The 21,124-nt window shown below is 32.6% G+C and overlaps 1 protein-coding gene across 1 annotated transcript; it reads right to left on the bottom strand.

Moving 5' to 3' along the window:
- Nucleotides 1–2,871: 2,871 nt before the first annotated feature.
- LOC127076444 (vacuolar protein sorting-associated protein 26A) lies at nt 2,872–10,048 on the bottom strand. The gene is made up of 12 exons (XM_051018106.1): nt 9,850–10,048; nt 9,631–9,667; nt 9,454–9,528; nt 6,522–6,596; nt 6,316–6,388; nt 5,642–5,686; nt 5,418–5,529; nt 5,204–5,270; nt 4,951–4,995; nt 4,586–4,641; nt 4,072–4,247; nt 2,872–3,487 (listed from the first exon to the last, which is right to left on the bottom strand). The coding sequence occupies exons 2-12, from the start codon at nt 9,631–9,633 to the stop codon at nt 3,309–3,311; spliced, it is 906 nt and encodes a 301-aa protein (XP_050874063.1). The 5' UTR covers nt 9,634–9,667; nt 9,850–10,048; the 3' UTR covers nt 2,872–3,308.
- Between the last annotated feature and the right edge of the window lie 11,076 nt (nt 10,049–21,124).

Raw genomic sequence — 21,124 nt, 5'->3', positions numbered from 1 at the left:
TCTCCAAATGTTCAATACCCTTGTTATTCACAACACTCCAAACATCCACTATTCGAACAACAAGATGTCAAGTTTCTTTTGAGTCATTGATGTCTTTCATGGATTCAACCTTTCTACTCATTTTCACTGAAAAAAATTCAAAAATTAATGTAACTGCAAATTTAGATGACTATAAAATTACAAACCTAATAACCTGGAAAAAAAAAAGAGTATATAAATTTGATAGAGGTGGCAAAATGCTGAAAAGGATTCAACCTTTGATGTTACACATATATAACATCGAATTGATTAGCAGCATTCTTGAAGAAGAAGACGTGAAGACTGTTGTGTTCCCAAGAAAATTTTCGGCGTGCAAGTAATAGGAAAAGGCGTTTTTTATGTTGTCGAGGCAAATTTATTAAATTGTAAAATGGTAGAGTTAGTTAAAATGGTATAATATTGTCAGTGGTTTTGGAATAGTGGTTTTGGAATATTTTGAGTTATTAAGTGGGTAAATGGGATTAATAATGATGATAATAAATATTAATAAATAACAATATTAATAATAATAATAATATCAATTTATTCAATTAAATAAAACCCTAATTTTCATCAAACCGTTTCATATTACTTCTCCCTCTTTTCATATTCTCGGTTTGACATCTCAGAAAAACCACTTAAAAAATCAGTATATTTATTATTAAAAAAATTCATTTTGTCATTTAAAGAAAATCAAGTAACGATAATATTTGACAAAAAAACTACAATAATAATTAATTTGATTTCAGAATATTGATTTCATTTTGGAATGATAAGATTGCAACAACAATAAAATAACGGTAATATTTATTATTAAAAAAAAATCATTTTGTCATTTAAAGAAAATCAAGCAACGATAATATTTGGCAAAAAAAACTACAATAATAACTATTTTGATTTCAGGATATTGATTTCATTTTGGAATGATAAGATTGCAACAACAATAAAATAACGGTAATATTTTTTAGTAGTATAAATAGGTAATTTATTTTATCACATTTTTCACTCACATCTAGTCTAAATTTGATCAATTTATTTTATTTAATTTTAATTTTTGTGTACACATCTACTTTTATATTGTCGAGACAAATTTATTAAATTGTAAAATGGTAGAGTTAATTAGAGTATTAAATAGAGTTTAGTACGAAATTACTTATAGGAACATGAAATTAGTTGTATTATTGATTGTAATTAGGATAATTAAGTAATTATGGTGATAATTAACTTTTATATATTAAAAGTAGATACATCACTTAAATTTGTATTTGATATTTTTAACTTCCTAATTACAAATTTATCTAATTTTTTAATAGATATCTAATTTTTTAATAGAAAATCTATTCGATAGTGGAATAATCTATTGCTAGATAATCTTATTTGATTATTTTTTGAACTAATTATATAAATAATTTATAAATCATATAAATTATTATTACTTAAAAGAAACCATTACTTTGTATTACTTTAAAATACAGGAAAATATAAATATGAAAAATAATGAAAAAAATCAAATAAAAGAGTTATGAGGAGTAAAAAACAAATAAATTATTACTCCATGAGTTTAGAAAAGAAAAGAAAAAATAAGAAGAAAAGATTATTATTATTAAATAAAGAAGACAACCACAGATAAAAAAAAACACATAAAAAACACATGAGAAAGTGAGACAATGAAAAGTGAGAAAGAAACATGTGAAATTCAAATAAAGAAATGAGAAAAGGAAAAGACACCGATAAATGAGAAATATAAGAAGATTTTATAATATAGGGTAACCGACAAAATTACATAAACAAAAAATTCTAATCTAGTCAAAATAGATGGCGGGTTATACCGCTCACCTAGAAACGCTTCGTTCCCAAATACGGATTATACCGCTCATCGCCTAGAAACCCTTCGCTCCCGCAATCCGCTCTAAGTCGCCAAGAAACACAACCCTTCGCTCCCGCAATCCGCTCTAAGTCGCCAAGAAACACAACTCATCGTCTAGAAACACTTCGCTCCCGCAATCCGCTTTAAGTCGCCGAGAAACACTTCACTCCCGCAACCCACTAATTTGAATCATAACCCTGATTTCATGTTTTTGAAAAAATTTAAACTTCTTTGTATCAGTTCAAATATGTACCCAAATTAAAATACATGTACGTCACTATACTTTTTTTAAAAAATATAATTATAAAAATAACATAAAATAATTATATTATTAAACAAAAATGAAAAATTTTAATAACAAAATATTAAAATTAAAAAATAATTTGTTGCAAAAATTTCAAAATCAATCACATACAAAAATCACATTCAGAATATATCAATAATTCATAAAATCAAACACTAAAATCTAAAAGCATAGTGGCAGATCAGGCAAACAAAAGTGTAATATATAAAATTAACTTACTTTCAAAAGTGTAAAAATATATAGAATTAGTTTTTTACTTCTACTTTTATAAATAAATTAAAATTTTAAATTTGACTCACTAAAATAGCCTGAAAATGTAGCAACACGCATAGGGGTCGCAAACGGGCAATGCCGCCCCGTTTAGGCCTGCAAAAAAACGGGACGGAGCGGTATAGTTGAGAATGTGGGCCTAAAACTTAGACCCGCCCCGCAAAAAAATGAGGGCGGGAAAAGCCCGCGGGCACCGCACTATTTAAGCCTAAAAACGCAAAAATTTATGTAAACACACGTGCCCGCAAAAACCCGCGAAAAAAACGGGGCGGACGGGGCGGACACATTTGAGGGTGAGGGTCTAAATCCTTAGTCCGCCCCGCACAAAAGTGCGGGCAAAACGGGCATGCCCGACGGGCCGAGCCCGTTTTGCCACCCCTAAACACGCATACCAAATACGACAAAAAACAAATGAAAAAAATGAAAAAGATGTAAATTCTTAAACAAACAAAACAAGAGCCCAACATCATATCCTGTTTGTACAAAATAATTGGAAAAAAAAAACATCATTGTTTCATGAGGATGAGGTAGTACTATGCAGATAACAGAAACCCGAGTCTTAAACATATCAGAATTAATATTCGACCACATATGTAACAACATTTTCATGGATATAACCGATCCAGCGCAGAAATAAATGCTTCCTTCGATATTGAATAACAGATCAGTCAATGTACATCATTGCAACTTTTGAATTTCAAGCATGTTTGAATACCAAACCATTTTACCCCAAGAAAAAACAGGATTCACGGACTGATTCCTGTATTTGAGAGTTCTTCAATGTTCATCACAATCTTCTTTATTACTATCTTCAACAAACCTAATACTCGTTCTCTGTATGATAATTGTTCATGAAGTTTCCTCCAGCCTATACATTGTGATTTCCTGCTGCTTGAAATACCGTCTGTCCTCTTCATCAACCAACACAAGATTCAAGAAGTACTTCACACTGAATTTGTTATTAATGTTGTGATGAGTCGGTGTCAGCTCGTAAGGACTGAGGAATAGTCTGATCGGTATTGACTCACCTGTAAAACCAATCAATCATTATTCAGTGCATTATGAAGTTAGTTTTTACTTCAGGGTTAACATGCTGATGATAGTATTAACTGTTCATTTCATTTTGATGCTCGCATTGTTGCCAATGAATAGTAGAGTTGCTAATGTTGAGATCTACTCATTACATATTATTAAAAGTGTACCATTAAAAAATATATATATTAAAAGGTGAAATTCATTTTATGTAATAATCATCTGTTGTAGAAGGCGTGTCTGAGGGATTGTATGGCTCAAGTAGCTGATAATTTCTGCCTTAACCAAGTGGTGTTAATGAGTTTCAGTTAATGTCGTATTGATTGGAAGTATCCAATATTGATCTCTGACCTCAATAATCTTTGGCCAGTATCAGAAGATACTATATACTCACACAGCCAGACATTACTTACCTCTCGGACGAACTTTAGATTATCAGGGCCCCTTTGCCCTGAGAACCGGAGGGTTAACAACAAAAAAGAAATTAGCTTTGACTAATTTGATTTGCTTGCAAACTTAAGTGGTAGCGTAAACTTTCTGTTTTACTTTGTTTACTCATCCAATTTCAAGGTTAACCTACCTCTGACAGGAGCACCATCCATCAACTCGAATTTAGCCAATGTTTCTGTCTCCACATGGGTGTTGGTCCCTGATCCTGTCGATTCTCGGCGTCTAATCTCAAGGTCCATATTTTTTATCTTAATTCTGACAAGTAAGAAGTATATCTTGCCAATGATAACATCTTTCAGGTGATACCTGTAAAGTTGAAATTCTCAATGAGTATATACCTTTCACCTATAAAATATAAATAAGTTGATGAGAACAATATTATCTTCATATATAAGACCTATATAAGAGTTCAACAAAAATATCATTGGTGCACATACCTGCCTAATTATCTAGGACCATTACTTGGTTATAGTAAAACTAACAAGTAATATGTAAGTCAGAGTAAGACATTTATATGCCACTATAACCAAGCAAGATAAAGTAATGCGTAACTTTCATATTTCAAACTTTAAGCAGAAACATCATAAGAGACATAAAAAGAAGACAACCTCCAATCAAATTATCAATCAAAATATTCAACTTACTTGCTTTTGTTGTACTCAAATTCAATATGCAGACAATCTTCTATTCCAACTTCCATCTGTACAAGGTATAACACATTGCTAAATATATAATGAGGAAATAAAAGAAGCTAATAACAAAGTTATAAGGAAAAGCACATGGAAATAACTAAACGTGTATACACTGCACATACTTCATCAATGAGTAATTGACAGGAAATGAATGATATGATGACACAACTTCACTTCTTTTATTGCTCCGGGGCAGTTATTGTGTTTAATTGATGGAAATTAGTGAGCATGTATCATTATAATTATCACGGCTCATATGATGATAGTGAATTTTCTTTAGACAGTATTGAAATTTGATTACATGTTATTGAGCTCACCTTGATGCTGTTATTAATCTGTGGAAGCGGAGAATAGTTGCGAACCTGGCCAATGATGATAAAAATAAAAATTATATGCAAGTGATGAAATGGAATTAAAAACATATACAGATATATGCAAGTATTATTTTAAAAGTATCAATTGGAAAACTATTTTTTTTCTCAACAAAATGAAGTGATTTGATAAAATAACATTCTACTTGATATCCCAGGCCGTAAATCACAAACTTTATTTGACTGATAGAGAACGTACCACAAAATCCTGGTACTCAACTATGCTTCCTGCATAACCACGATTAATGGTTACTTTCAAGACATACCTGGAAATTACAAATGCATAAAAACATCAAATTATATCATATTCAAGAGCCCAAACTATTATTTCCAAAGCATATATTTCAGAAAGACTACAAAAGCACACGAATAAAACTCTAACAGAGACCCATGTATCTTCAAAAATATGATACCTAAGCCTCACATTCACCCCATTGTATGTCTCATATGGCATTTCAACAGTAGAAAATTCAAATGGATACGTTTTCCTTTCATAAATTTCTCCAGGAACATCTAGTTCACGTACTGCAAAAGACAGCAAAATGAAAATGTAGTTCTCAGCTGTAAGCAATTCGGCATTAAATGAAAGGCTAACCACAACCGTCTAGAGTATGGAAGTGAAAGAATACACAATTACCAAGGGAAGTAAAGTCATAAAAATTCCCTCTGTCAAAATACATCTCTGCACAGTGAAAAGAAATTCAAAATGAACTTTATATCAGTAATTAGTTAATAAAACATGAAGAAAATTGCATACAATAGAAAAATTTCAGAGCAAAAGTCAAATAACAACTACATATTTATTACAAAACATGAATGGGAAATATATTTCCTTTCCTGGTCATTACCTAAGAATAATGTAACAGTTCAGCTACAGTTCATCAAGGAGGAAAGGGGGGTAGGGGAAGTGAAAGAAAACATTTTTATACGGTTTTGACAAAAGTTAAATGGCAACCTCACAGTAAGGTAACCCATCTTTCTCCTATCTATAAGAAGTGATTCATGATAAAATGTAAATTCAAAGTTTTAAAAACCAGGACTGAAAGCTTTCAATATTACAATAACCCAATGATGTTTTACAGAGATGTGGATCATTTTATGCTTTATCCCAAGTCAAATGAACTAAGCAGAAAAAACAACAATCGAGCTGACCATTACACCTGACAAATATAAGTAGAGAATCAAGTTGGAATATCTTGCTTAAATTGTCATTTTAAAAAGAAATGATGAATAAAAACCATGAAGCAGTATGCATACTCAATGCAAAGACACAAAAAAATTGAATAGTGGAAGGATTACTCAAGTACAAACCTATTTGTCCAAGGAGCTCAACTTTTATGCCATTGTGATCAATTTTCTTCCCTTGCATAGGTTCTATTGTAATCTAAACATGGCAGCAAATACATAAATAGTAAACATAGTAAGGCTCACTGAACAATATATCAAAAGCTATTGCAAAAATAACAGCATGGGTTTAAGATAAATTGAATAAAATTTTAGATAAACAGCTAATATACCTTTCCAGCAATGTTTTCTTGACTATGGAAAAGAGGGACTGTAACTGACTGGCCATTTTCTTTTTTAAATGGAACCTTGAAAATGACAAAAAGAATGTCAATGAAACCGATCTACAAGTCACTAAAATTATAGCTGGTGAAAGATTCAAAATCATTAATAATGCAAAGATTAATATCAAATATTGTTAAAATTTTCCCTACTTGCAAGGGAAAAGTGAGGACATGGTGAAATAGGAAATTCTGAATATGTTTAAGCGAAGAAGATAGTCAGAAATATGATATTTATATACAGGATTAATACAATAGTTATAATTTTCTGAAGGTGCAACATATCTCTATACACAATGTGATACAAGGAATTCTAATGGTACTTGGAAAGTACTAGTCAAACATCAATTATATTGTATTTCCATTTTCCAAAACTTCCCTTCAAAATTGGAGACCACAAACTATCCAGCTTGTTATAGATATAAGAAATCCTTGATTCCCAAAGAGCTCCGGTGAGGGTATCTGTCAACTGATCATTTGAGTTGACAAAGGATGTGAGAATTTAAGAAGTCTTCTCACAAATAAAATGGCAATCAATCTCTATGAGCTTAATTTGTTCATGGAAGTTGGATTGGATGCAATGTCTCCATAGTTTCAATCTACCAAAATCTGCGTTGCAAAGGTACGGGTACGTACCCGGTACGGGTACTAGTATGGAATACAGCATTTTCAGAAAAACCAAAGTACGGGTACGCGAGTATAAATCCATATGTGCCCCGATTTTTCTCAGCAGAAGATGAAGAACTTGGTTGTGCAAGGAGTTCGAATGCAATGGATTGAAGTTTAGGGATTGAAGATTCATAAGTTATCCACCATTCCTTTGGTTTCAAGATCCACCGATCTTGCAACGAATCAAATTGGCCAAACTCTACATCAGCCCTCGAAAAGCCCATTAAAAATAGCCTAAAACTATACCATTAGAAGAAAAATACTACCTCCGTTTTTATTTATAAGTCGTTTTTGACTTTTCACACATATTAAGAAAAGTAATGAGTGTTGTATGAAAATGAGAAATTATGAATGTTTTTACAAAATTGTCTTTCATTAGTAATACGAGAAAGATAAATTTATATAATTAAAAGGAGGGAGAATAATAAACTTTAAGGGTATAATAGAAAAAATAACATTAATTATTCATTGGTAATGTAACCTGACTTATATTATGGTACAATTTTTTTTCTAAAACGACTTATAATAAAAAACGGAGGGAGTATTGAGTTTGCGTACCCAATATGCACCCGGTGGAGTACCGACTTAAAAAAAAAATAGGTACGGTGTCAGTACGTACCATACGTGTACCGTACGCGTATTTGTCTAAAATGGAGTACCCGTGCTTCACAAAACAAAATTTATACTCTTCAATGAGTAGTTTCACATTAAGAGTTCACATGTAGTAAGAGTCATAGCTCAATTACTTTGCTACAAACATCGGTCAAAGGAAATCAAAATAAATGGTCAATTAGTTTCTCAATGGTAGCAAAGTTGGGATTGGTTAGAACTTGATTTCGGACATTTTCAAAATCCTTTAAGTACATGAAGAACAAAAATATGCACATTTGATCTATCTTCTCTATCAACTTTTGAAGATCACTATGGGTTAGAATCGTCTTTTGAATAGTTCACTGAGCTTTGTTTAAATAGGAAATTAAATCATGATCTTCCATTAGAAGAGTTGCCAACTTGCCAAACTATGGACAGAATCATAGCAATTCTGTATGTCAATAACATAAACACTCTAAGCCTTCTTTCAAATCTCTTAACAAGGAATATGGGACTGAAAATGAACTAGAAGCGACAGGTCAATTGATGGCCAGAGTAAGGATGCTAATTGATAATCAGTATTTTCCTATCCATCCTTTAAATGAATTGTTGACTCTTTCAACTTGGGTTATCAAAATACCATAAAGTCTCTGACCAAAAAACCAGACTTCGACAGCAAAGCACATGTCCAAGTAATTTGTGCCATTAAACTTTTCAGAGGTAAATAAATGAAATTCTTGAAAAGGAAAAGGAAATAGGACTTTTCTGATTCTATTCAGATCTATCAATTGCTTCCATTAAGTTGATAATGAAGGCTGAAACGGTAAACTTTTAAGAGAACACTGAAGTGGAGTCTAGGCACTAAGAGTGATTGTTCAAACTAGTAAGAAATGAGATATGAGACCAAAAATAGGTACAGGAGATACCGACGAGTATTTTGGATGAGGCACAAGGAGGTTCTCACATTGGAAGGGCAATGTGTGGCTTTCACAGGAAGGTTGAGACAGAAAACAGTAGTGATACATGGAGGCACGCCAACATGGTTTCTAGTCCCGAAACATTGGTAAACAGCAGCAGAATGAGAAACACACTTGATAGGGCTTTTCGGACAAAACAAAACTCGTCAGAAGCCAGCAGTGCTCGTAAAAAGATCAAATGCCCGGAGAGACAAAACAGCCAAGACTTACTATGAAAGAACAAAACTCAGACATAAGTTCAACAAAGACTGTATATTACAATGGAAGCATCAAACGAGAGCGGAAATGATCAAACCCATTTGAGTCTAATAACAACTAGAGAGGAAAAATGAACTACTTGCTTGAGTAAAAGACCTAAGCAGATATTACTATGCAAAACGGGTGCAATTTACAGAAAGAGAAATTAAAGCAGTCATAATTTTCAAAGATAAAATTAATCTCAATATGTAATGAACTATAAAATACTATGAGTTCTTATTCTGCTTGCAAAATAGAACATTAATGAAATTCTATTTCCAACACTCTCATTGAACTCTCACCACTGGTATCAACCTCAACATTAACAACAATACAAAATGCATTGTCACAATATGATGCAAGTATAAACTACAACTTCATAATTGAAATAAAATTAACCAGTGGCTCACCTGCTTACGGTTTTTTCCATCAGTAAATGAGATCAGGACATTGCATGCAGGCTTGAAAGCTCCAAGAAGATAATTCTATGATTTCACATACACAACCAAATCAAGTGAATCAAGGTCAGAATTGATAAAAACCAAATACATACCCAAAACTCAAAAACCCAATTAAACAAAACTCACCATACTGTTCACAATACAATCTACTACTATCAAGCACCTGTTGAAAACACAAATTTCCAATTATAATTAGCATGCAAACCAAATCAAGATCTTTAACCCAAAATACACAAATCAAGATCACTGAGTCTCTAATATCAAACTCAAAATCAATTGTTTCCTAAACCATCGAAGATCATGAGCATACCCACCAAAACCCTAAAAACAAAATTAGAGCGATACCGTGTAGAGTGCGATCTATAGGTGAGTTAACCCTAACAGTAAACACATCGGAGGAAGAAGGAGTTACGGTTTCTTCTTCTCTTTCTCCTGAATTTCCAATGTTTAAACGACTTGTCGTTTAACAGATGGCTGTGTGCTTTCTTTTTTCTTTTCCAAATTGAAAATTGGTATTTTTATGTTTGGATTGGTTTTTTACCTAAATCTATTTTGATTGTGTGAATTTAATCGGATAAATCCATTTTTATTGGTAAAAAGGTATACAGTTAAAAATGAATATATAACCCGTTTGAATTTGATTCAGTTTTTTAAAAATAATATTATATTTTTGTTAAAAAAAAAAAAAAAGTACATTTAAAAAAAACTTTTAATAAAATATTGATTTAAATAATTATTCTTAATATATTATTTTAAATACTTTATTTTTTATTATATATTTTAAAAAATTAAAGAAATTATTTTAAATAGTTTTTTATATAAATTGTTTTTTAAATATATTTTTTAAAATAAATTATAGTTTAACTATATTTTGATATTCAATAATATGTATTTATGTTACATGATATTAAAATTAGATTTATAGTTTATAAAACAAAAATTGATATTTATATTATATATATATATATATATATATATATATATATATATATATATATATATCTATATATATCTTTTAAAGCTAAAACAAACATGTTCTCGTAATTTTGTGACTCAAATAATTTTGTACTTAATAATATAAATATAAATGATTAATTAAAATTTATATGATATTATTAAGTATTTTAAAGACTCAGGATGAAAGGTTAAATAACGATCATCACATTAGAAAGATACGGTGGACCTTCACGCTAGTTAAGGATATATGATTTTGACCTCCATCACATGAGGATTATAGGATTTTGACCTCCATCACATCTCTTGTAGTTGGATATAATCGAACGACATACGACGTAAATCACTAAATCATACACAAATGGTTTCAACCGCCCATACTATATAGGATCATTGTGCGTCATTTCAAGAATTCAATCCATTCTAACTATAATACTACTTTATGATTATTCATTGACTTGAGCGTTATTGTGCTAACCTTGTAGGTTAAAAAATAAAAATTTAATGTAATATGTCAAAGTAAAAATTTAATACACAAGTAATAAAAATATATATACGCAAGTTCTTTAATTTAAAACGAAAATCCAATTAATTCAAGTTGATAATCACAAATAATACTATAGTGTTATATTTGTAAAGGACTTAACAAAGGCTGGAACTTTGCAATCCCCAGGAGGGACGACAACCATATGTCGCCCTCTATAAGGTATCACATCGCCCGAGGTACTTTTCACTTGCCCTGTTATGAGAAACGTGGAAAAATACATTTTTCGGTCAGAGAGAAGTTATGATGAGTAACTGATCCATGTCTCCCTATGAAACATGAATTCAACGGTTCACCATTGATTAAGTGGGTAGTGATCCTTTCCAAGGAAACCTTATCCCTAAATGCCTCTATGAATATTTCTCCCACAAACGAGAGAGGCGGCAAATCCTAACCTAACCACATATTGCATAATACACATAGTTGTTCACCTCACGTGAGTTAAGCTTTCATACCGCCATAAACAGCGCAACACTACCATACATGACATATCACAGTTGTGGGAAAACCCTAACTATTATAAACCTACTAAGACCTCTAAATACCCATGCCTTCATATGGGTACCACTCATGCATGTACTTATTGACCAGAACAATGGCGTTCAGCGTGGGCCCCGGTAAAACAAATTGGGTCACACCTCTTTCATTCGCATTCCTTCTATCTTCCTTCCAAGGATGTTTGATAAAAGTTTACGCTCAAGAGTTTTTGCTGGGGGAGGAAGTTTCAACTCCTCCCAAAGGAAATGGGCAAGGTAGATGCTCCCAAAGAAAATAGGCAAGGCATATGCCGTCAGAGTCAACCCTCACGATAATTACCCTATGATCATCATTGTGCAATATGGAAGCTAGAACATCAAGAGAGTCCTGGTAGATCCTAGGAGTTCTCATTTTTTCCATAAGTTTCAACTCAATCCAACATATAAATCTCGCCCAAGAGGCGCGACTGAAGTCTAGCCTGAGAGACTTAATCTTAAATTTTGTCTGAGGGTTTGATATAAGTCACGCTTGAAAGATCAAACGCCTCGCCCGAGGAACTTATGGTCTCATCGGCCATACCTCATATAACTTCGCATGTGGGACTAATAGTTTCCATCGAACAGACTACTTAAACTCTTCGAATGAGGGACTTAGAGTTTCCTTGGGCTGAATCCAACATATAAATCTTGCCCAAGAGATACGACTGAAGTCTAGCCTGAGAAAATTAGTCTTAATTCTTGTCTGAGGGCTTGATATAAGTCCCTTTCGAGAGGTCAAACGCCTCTTCCGAGGGACTTATAATCTCATCAGCCAAGCCTCATATATTTTCGCCTGCGCGACTAAAAGTTCCCATCTAACTGGCTATCTAAACTCCTTGCCTGATGGACTTAGAGTTTACTCATGAGGGATCTAACATGTAAATCTCACGCAAGAGGCAATACTAAAGTCTATCCTTGAAGACTTAATCTTAAGTCTTGTCTGAGAGTTTGATAGAAGTCCCTCCTGAGAGGTCTAACACCTCACCCAAAAAACTTATAGTCTCACTAGCCAAGTACTACTCTGATCACAATTATAAACAAAAACAACTACTTTCACATTAATTAAGAAAGTTAGTTAAGTGTAATTAATTTTCTTGATTTCGTGTACAATTATTGTAAAATTTATTATAATATCCTTAGTTATATTTGATAAATTAACTATAACATTAAATGCTTTTACATTTAAATGAAGGGTATACTAGTAATACAAGCATTAATTATTTTACAAATTAATGACTTTTGCTTATAATAGTGACCAAGTTTTAAGGACACTTTTTGCTTATAATTGTGTCCAGGGGGTATATTATATAACTTCGTCGGTGGGACTAAGAGTTCCAATCGAACAAGCTATCTAATCTCCTTTTCCAAGGGACTTAGAGTTCCTCAGGCAGGATTCAACATATAAATCTCTCCCTTGAGGCACGACTGAAGTCTAGCCTGAGAGACTTAGTCTTAAGTCTTGTCTGAGGGCTTGATAGAAGTCATGTCTGGGAGTTTCAATGTAACACCCTAAAACTCCAACTCATAAGTACAAGGATAAATTCCATATTTTAGGATGCTACTCAAACACAACATGCACATACTCTAAATATTTTTAAAACTCACAGAAGAACTCAAATAAATAACATAACTTCAATTATCTCATTAAATTGAAAATACTTAATCAAAATAACATAATCCAAGATCAGAGCATATAAACCAACTAAGTAGCGATAAAATAAACAAAGAAAAACTCCAAGACCATTCCCCAACAACACTTACTCCTTCTGAGTATTTGTACGACAATATATAAAGAAACACAAAACAAACAAGAAAGGAGTGAGAATACGCTCAAACATATTAATGGTGTAAAAGAATCCAAGGGTAGTTTAAAATAACACAATCAACATCACACATTCAATTACACAACAACATAATAATTCAATTACATAATAGTACGACAATTTAATTCACATAGCCTTTATTGTGACTCACAACTCGACTATATGCATGTGTTACCAATTTGGACATCAGAGATTTATTACTGATTTCATACACTCAACAGTGGTTCCTCATTCGAATCAGGTCCCCACTTCTGAATCCATGACTCGCTTTTTTCAAAACACCGACACAATATGATGCATGTCATACAATAATGCAACAACAACACGTATGGCTCCACTTCTAAACATAATCCATAATGCAATATAGCATTCAACAGTAGTTCCCACTTCCGAACTACACACCTTAACACAACACATATAATTACATTCACAACACATAATTGTATTCGCAATACAACAACTCATAAGCATAAGCATAATTCATCACTCATAATTATACAATCAATTATAACACTTCACATAAATATACATTAAATTCTTAACAATCATTCATGCATCGACATCAGCCCCAACATCAAAATCAACATCACTCCTCATGGGGTATTCATAAATTCAATCGATCACAACAATTAAAAGTTCTTTCATCATCATTAACTATCACGTAATATTACACCTTAAGAAAAATAATTTATTCACTCCTTTAAATGCACATCCAGTCTCTTAGGACATAACCATGAGATACTGTCACGCGTTAGCTTTCCAACACTTCAAACTGCGCCCCAAACGGATTCTCGAAATTCAAGTTATGAAAAAAATTGTATTTGCGCAAGGTCTGCTTGGTCGTGGAGGGTGGACCGTCACAAAGCTGATGGTCATCTGCTCACTAGACACAATGACGGGAAGCCCGTCACAAGGGTGACGGTCATCACCACTACAAAATGCAAAATTCTGCATTTTTTCACCATTTGAGGCCTTTCGAATCTCCGATTTTGATTCCGTAAAAAGGAAAACGCTCAAAATTTGACATGCAATAATTGTATAATAATTAAAAAACAACCAACACAAGTTATACAAACCCACCATCAAATAATCACCAATCAATCATGGAATTAAGATTATTTTCATAACACCAAACTACATCAATGGCAACAATCAATTTCAGAATTCATACCAACAATTTATGCATAATATTCAGTATGTAACATAGCATATCTTTACATGTTTAACATGGAAATTATTACAACTTTCACACAATCAACATTAAACTCATAAAAACACAACAATGGTGAACAAAACCTATAAGACGGTGAGGAATCATCTTTGTCGTTCATGCAATACACCTATATTAGAGTAGTTTTCTCCCACCTGAATTTCCAACAATCCTCAAGTTCTATCTATGATGATTTTCTCCTCCCTCTAGCCCTTTTTCTTCTCTTCTCACTTTGCATCTTTTTCCCACTTTTGCAACTTTTACGTATCAATGAAATTGACTCCCCTCTCCCTTTACTATTTATTTTGACCTAAATTATAATTAACTCACTTTCACAATATTCCCCCTCAACTCACCTCTACTGTCTTCACATCCCTTACTTTTCTAATAATTCTACTTTTCCCCAATATCATCTTATTTTTCTATTTATTTAATTAATATTATACTATTTTAATTAAATAAACTAATTAATATTCTAATAATCCTCAAACACCACATAACACATACTATCACCAATTAAATGATTAAAAACATTTTAAATCGCTTAAATAATCAAATTAAAAAAATTAATTAAGTAAATTAATTGTATTCGGGATGTTACAACTCTCCCCCACTTAAAGAATTTTCACCCTAAAAAATTACATGAATGAAAGAGCTCCTTATAAGACTCTTTCATCTGACTCTCCAGCTCCCATATGCCACACTCCCTCCAGCAGGTCCTCCTCATAGGACCTTCACCAAGATGATGTCTTTACCCCTTAAGCGTTTCACTTCTCGATCATCGATTCTTAATGGCGATGCCTACACAATCAAGTTATTCCTCACTTGTACATCATCCATTTGAATCACATGAGACGGATCTGGAACATACTTCTGAAGCTGAGACACATGAAACACATTGTAAAGATTTGAAATAGATGGTGGATTTAAGCTTGATGTACCATTTTGAGAAACAATCACAAGGTGTTTCCAACCTTTAATCATAACCTTCTCAATTTTGTGGTATATGGATTTAAGAAAGGCAACCATCTTAGCTTTCCAATAATCATAATTGGTTCCATCCAAAATAGATGGTCTATTGATATACCTTTCATTCTTTGTATTATCCATGAACAAAAATATCTCCCTGGAGCTCACCTTAACAGAACATGGTGCATACTCTGATGTCAATTGAAAATTTGTTCCTGAGGGGACAAATGTTGGACTAGATGTTGAGACAACTTATCAAACTTCTTGAACCAAAATGATATTAATATGACAATAATAAAACAATTAAAAAAACACTAAAATAACACAAGAGATTGGTAACCCAGTTCAGTGAAACCATACCTACGTCCGGGGGGAACTCAACCCAAGAAAGGAAATTCACTACTTAGAATTAGTACACTTAGTCTTACAAGAACCAGCAAAATTTATGTTATTCAAGGCCTCTTCCTAATGCTAGTGACTTTCTATTTAAGGACTCCCCCTAAATATGAGAACCTACTCATTTTCTTCTCAATCACACAACTCATGATTGATGTTTACAACTCAATAAACAATGTTGAGTGTTACAACTCAACTAAGACAAACCTTATATGCCAAGTTACTGAAACATAGAGGTGTACACAATTAGATTCTACACTAATCCGGTTATGACATTAGCATGGAATACAAGTAACTAAGACTAAAACTCTAGCATAAAGAACCTATTTCTTGCGCACCAAAACTATCTTTAAACACTTAGAATTAAGTCTCCATATATAGTAATGTCTTATGTGCTTTTTCCAATGGGCACATGCATTTAATTCATCCAAAAAATAGCTAAATTAGTTGGATATGATTTTCTCCTTAAATATCTCGAAAATATATGATTTGTTATATTCCAATTCAAATTTAAATAACATTTAAATCTAATTTGAACATCTTCAGTTGTCAAACAAATCAACCAACCATTGCTAAAATAGTTGAATCAGATCTGAGTAAAACCAATAAAAAATACGCATCAAAAAACATGGACTATTGTCAAGGCCATATGTTGTACTGCATATGCTGGAACATCGTGTTCTACATGTTGCACCAGTATATTCAAATTAACTCTTCTTCTTGACTTGTATATCTTCTATTAAGGAAATAATATTGGATAGACAAAATATGAACCAACTGTAATTTCCATCTGTCTGTTTCCAAGATACCAGATGTTACAACCCACGTATTGGAATATCATGTTCAACATGTGTCCTTCATGCCCCAAAACCAGCTTGAGAAAACTCCATGTTGTGTTGCATAATGCACCTAATCCCAAAAGGACCAACAAAAGGTTCATGGGCATAACCTTAAAAAACTTAAAATTTTACAATGAAACTCTAAAGAATACCTCTTGGGGGATAGCACTAAGCCAAAGTTCGGCCAAACATATATAAATCTATAGTGCAATCTTTCTAACTTTATCATTTTGCTTTTCTGCAATTTACTTTCATTATTTAATTTTTCATTGTAATTACTCACATAAAATTAATAATACAATCTTAAATGAGAAAAGGTAAAATTAATCACAGTTTTCGAGAATGTGAGAAGATTAATAAGGCAAAGAGGTTTTCCTGAAATACTCCAAGATTGTGAGCTATTCTAAGATAACGAAGTCAATGATGATGGTGATTTCGTCCATTTTTCACTTATGGCTGAACCCCAACCTGTTAAAATGGAAGAGACCTTGAGTGATCCAAAATGGATTTGTGTTATGAAGGAAAAGATAGAATCCATTGAGAAGAACAATACTTAGAAGTTGGTTGATCTACTGGACAAGAAGAAGCCAATTGTTGTAAGATGGATTTTCAAAGTGAAGGCAAATCCCAAGGGTGAAATAATCAAGCTTAAGGATTGATTAGTTGCAAAGGGATTATTGCAAATACAAGGCATGTACTTTGAAGAAGTATTTTCATCAGTAACTAGGATTGAAACCATTAGACTAGTTGTTGGTATTGTGAATAACGACAATTAGTCCATATATCAAATGGATGTAAAATCTACGTTTTTGAACGAACCGCTTGAATAAAATGTGCATGTATAACAACCCCCTAGTTTTATTGTGAGAAACCAAGAGTCAAAGTTCTACAAGTTGAAGAGAGCATTGTACGGTTTGAAACAAGCTCAAAGAGCTTGGAGCAAGAGGATATATATGGTTTCCTAAAGGAGTTTGGCAATAAGAAATATGTATCCGAACATGGTGTGTATGTGAAAATGGATACAATGAAGGGGTAATAATCATATGTCTATATGCAGATGACTTGTTGATTACAGGCATCGATGAAAAGCCATTTCTAAGTTTAAGAGTGAACTGATGAAAACGTTTGGGATGACCGATCTTAGCCTCATGGCATACTTCCTTGGCATTGAGTTTCACAAGTCCAAAAAGGGATTGATCATGCACTAAAGAAGGTATGCACTAGAGATATTGAATAAGTTTGAAATGGAGCATTGTAGTGCTGTCATTACTCCGGCTAAACCAAGGCTACAATTGTCGAAGAATCAATATGAGAAAGATGTTGATCCAACTCCGTATATGAGGCCGATTGGATCCTTGTGTTACTTATGTAATACACGACCATAACTGACATTTATTATCGATATTGTGAGTAGATTCTTGGAAAGACCAAAGGTGTCTCACTTGGAAGCATTTAAGAGGATCCTTAGATACGCCAAAGAATCGATTCAACTACAAGAATTCTCTTTCCCACAACGGATACAGTCATAAAATGAAATTTACTCGGTTTTACTGATTCCAATTTGTGCGAAGATAAAGATGATCGAAAGTCTACAACTGGATACATCTTTATATTCGGGAGAACACCAATCCCATGGTTTTCGAAGAAGGAACCGATAATATCACTCTCTTATCGTGAAGCATAGTACATTGTCGATTCGTTGTGTGTGTTTTAAGTCGTGTGGCTAATGAATCTATTAAAGGAGTTGGGCAACAATAAGGGTGGCGTTGTATCGCTCTTGGTTGATAATATCTTCGTGATAAATCTTGCTAAGAACCCAATTGCATATGGGAGGAGCAAGCACATCGAGATGAGACTTCACTACTTGAGGGAACTTGTTAGTGAAGGAAAGTTGAGATTGAGATATTGCAGAAGTGAAGACCAAGTGGTCGATTTGCTGACCATAGGAGTCACAATTAAAGTGTTCAAAAGGTTGTAATGAACATGGGCATAATACTTTGAACACTTGAATCAAGGTGATGTGTTAAGTAAAAGTACATAATTCAAGTGCCGTAATCGGTTACCATGGGAGTGTAACCGGTTACAGGTGTGAGAAAAAGTCAAATAACCTAAAAAATAAGTGATTTTGTCAAGGTTGTAACCGATTACACATTCACAGTAACCGATTACCACTATTAGTACTTTTTAGTATTTTAGCAACTGTAACCGGTTATAGGTGCGATATTTTCAGTTTTCTATTATTTGACTTATGTAACTTGTGTCTCAATCTACTTGTAACAGTTTAAATACCTTAGAGGTATTGTTATCAATATTAATGCAATTTCCCCCCTCAATTACCCCCCCCCCCTTTCTCTCTCTCTCGTCCTCTTCATATTTAATTTTCTCCATTATTCACCAATCTTGTGGTTGGAAGTTCTAATAACTTTAATCATAATTGAAGGATCAACTAACATGTTATCCTTAACTACATTCAAAGTGACAATCGCTACAACATTTACATTCAAATTATTTTCTTCATGCAATACAAACATTTCTGACAACTTTTTAATTCAATTTTTCTCTTTGGGAGGCGATACCCAAGGAGCCACATGCAAATGAAATAGTTAAAGAAATGAAAGAAAACATTCTCATTTATATGAAAAAATGTCGTATCTCCATGATTGATGATTATATGTGAGTCGAAGATGGCACTTGCAATGGTTTCTCACTCTTTCATAAAATTATCTTTTGGGCTATAAATATTAAATATGAGCAAACTTAAACATTTGGAAGACTAAAATTTCAAAACTCAACATTACTTCCACCAAAACTTAAAATCAACTCGGTATTCAAATAATGTATAGTGAATGGCCAACATCTGGCTTTGACGCTTACTTCACTTTCAATTTAGACGGTCCAACAAAAGGTTCATTAGCGGGGAGAACAAATATAATATTATTCTTACTTTTGGGAGAGGTTTACAAATAAGTGTTTATGCATACTATTCAATGTACACCATAATAGATAAGGAAACTACGAGAAATGTCAAGTTATAATATATTTTGTTATTATTTTTTATTATTCATTATTTTTCTAGTTGAATTTCAGTAATAAACTCTTAGTGATTTATTGACTATATAATAGGGTCGGTCCTTGTGTACATTTGGTGTGGAATAATATAATCTTCTTTTTCAGTTTTTCATTATGGAAAATTATTACTTCCAATGTGTAAATTCAACATGGTATCAAAAGATATTGTTTTGATTTCCCCCCACCTATCTTATTCCTCATGTGTTTTTCCTTGCATCATCTCTTCAAGATTCCTTGTCAACTTACCTTTTTCTTTTTTCCCGTTCCATTCCAAGTGTCATTTTCCTATTCGGCAGCCCAAATTTCCCTTATCCCCTTCTAACTTCAGCAAAACACAATTTTTTCTTCTTTCCCCAACTTTCTGTCTTTTTTTCCTCTCACCACCTCCTTCCTCACCGCCGATTCTCCAACCAACCATCCTTTTTTCCTTTGTAACCATCTCTTTCAATCACCGATTATCATTCATCTTCAAATTTTTCCTAGAAACAACACTAAGATCTTCCTTATTTATCATCCTACTTCTAATTTTTTCATAAACTACACCAAGATCTTGCTCGATCTTCATCATCCTTTGCCATTTTTAAACTCAACAAGAACCAATAAAAGTTTTGAAACTTATCTTTTTGATTCGTATAAAAGCTACTTGAAGACACATTGGTGCCAATCTAAATGGTAAAATTTGAAAGGTTATAAAGAGTAGCTACAACGTTGTTTACTTTGGGTTTATTAGTGATTAAATTAAACCTAAGAGGCATGAACCATTCTTGTCCACACATAAGTATTACTACGCTAAAAAGAGCATTAGGAAAAAGAGGAAATTTGGAATAGAAACAAATCAAATTCACTTTCAAAGCCCGCGTTTCGAGTTTTTAAATTAATCTAAAGTCTTGCTTTTTAAGTGTGAGTTTTTCAAGTACTCACTTCGTCTCATAATAAGTGTCTTATTTTAAATTTTGCGCGATTCTTAAGAAAATGATTAAATGTATTAATTTTAATGATAAAATTAGTATTATTTTAAATACCCATATTTATTATAGTTAGTGGAGTAGTTGAAAAGAATGAAAGTTAATAAATATGGTATAATAGTGGGAAAAATAATAAATATTGTATTGATATTCTAAAGAGACATTTATTTTGAGACATAAAAAAGTGCATATGAAATACTTTTTATGACACAGAGGAAGTAACACCTTAGTGGATGAGTATGGCAATCGAGTCACATTTGTATGATTATATGAAACTTAAAAAAACTATTTGAATTGAAGAGTCTTTTTACCGTGGGCACCTAAATTCTTGGTGTT

The sequence above is a fragment of the Lathyrus oleraceus genome, chromosome 4 (assembly GCF_024323335.1).
Source record: "Lathyrus oleraceus cultivar Zhongwan6 chromosome 4, CAAS_Psat_ZW6_1.0, whole genome shotgun sequence".
Classification (NCBI taxonomy): domain Eukaryota; kingdom Viridiplantae; phylum Streptophyta; class Magnoliopsida; order Fabales; family Fabaceae; genus Lathyrus; species Lathyrus oleraceus.
Note: the sequence above shows the minus strand (reverse complement) of the source record. Positions and strands in the feature narration are given on the sequence as shown.

What these genes read in the sequence shown, in the direction of transcription:
- LOC127076444 (XM_051018106.1), bottom strand. An exon ending in AAGAAAACATTGCTGGAAAG is followed by an intron (nt 6,389 to 6,521) that starts GTATATTAGCTG and finishes TGCCATGTTTAG; the next exon opens with ATTACAATAGAACCTATGCA. An exon ending in AGATTAATAACAGCATCAAG is followed by an intron (nt 4,642 to 4,950) that starts GTGAGCTCAATA and finishes TACCTTGTACAG; the next exon opens with ATGGAAGTTGGAATAGAAGA.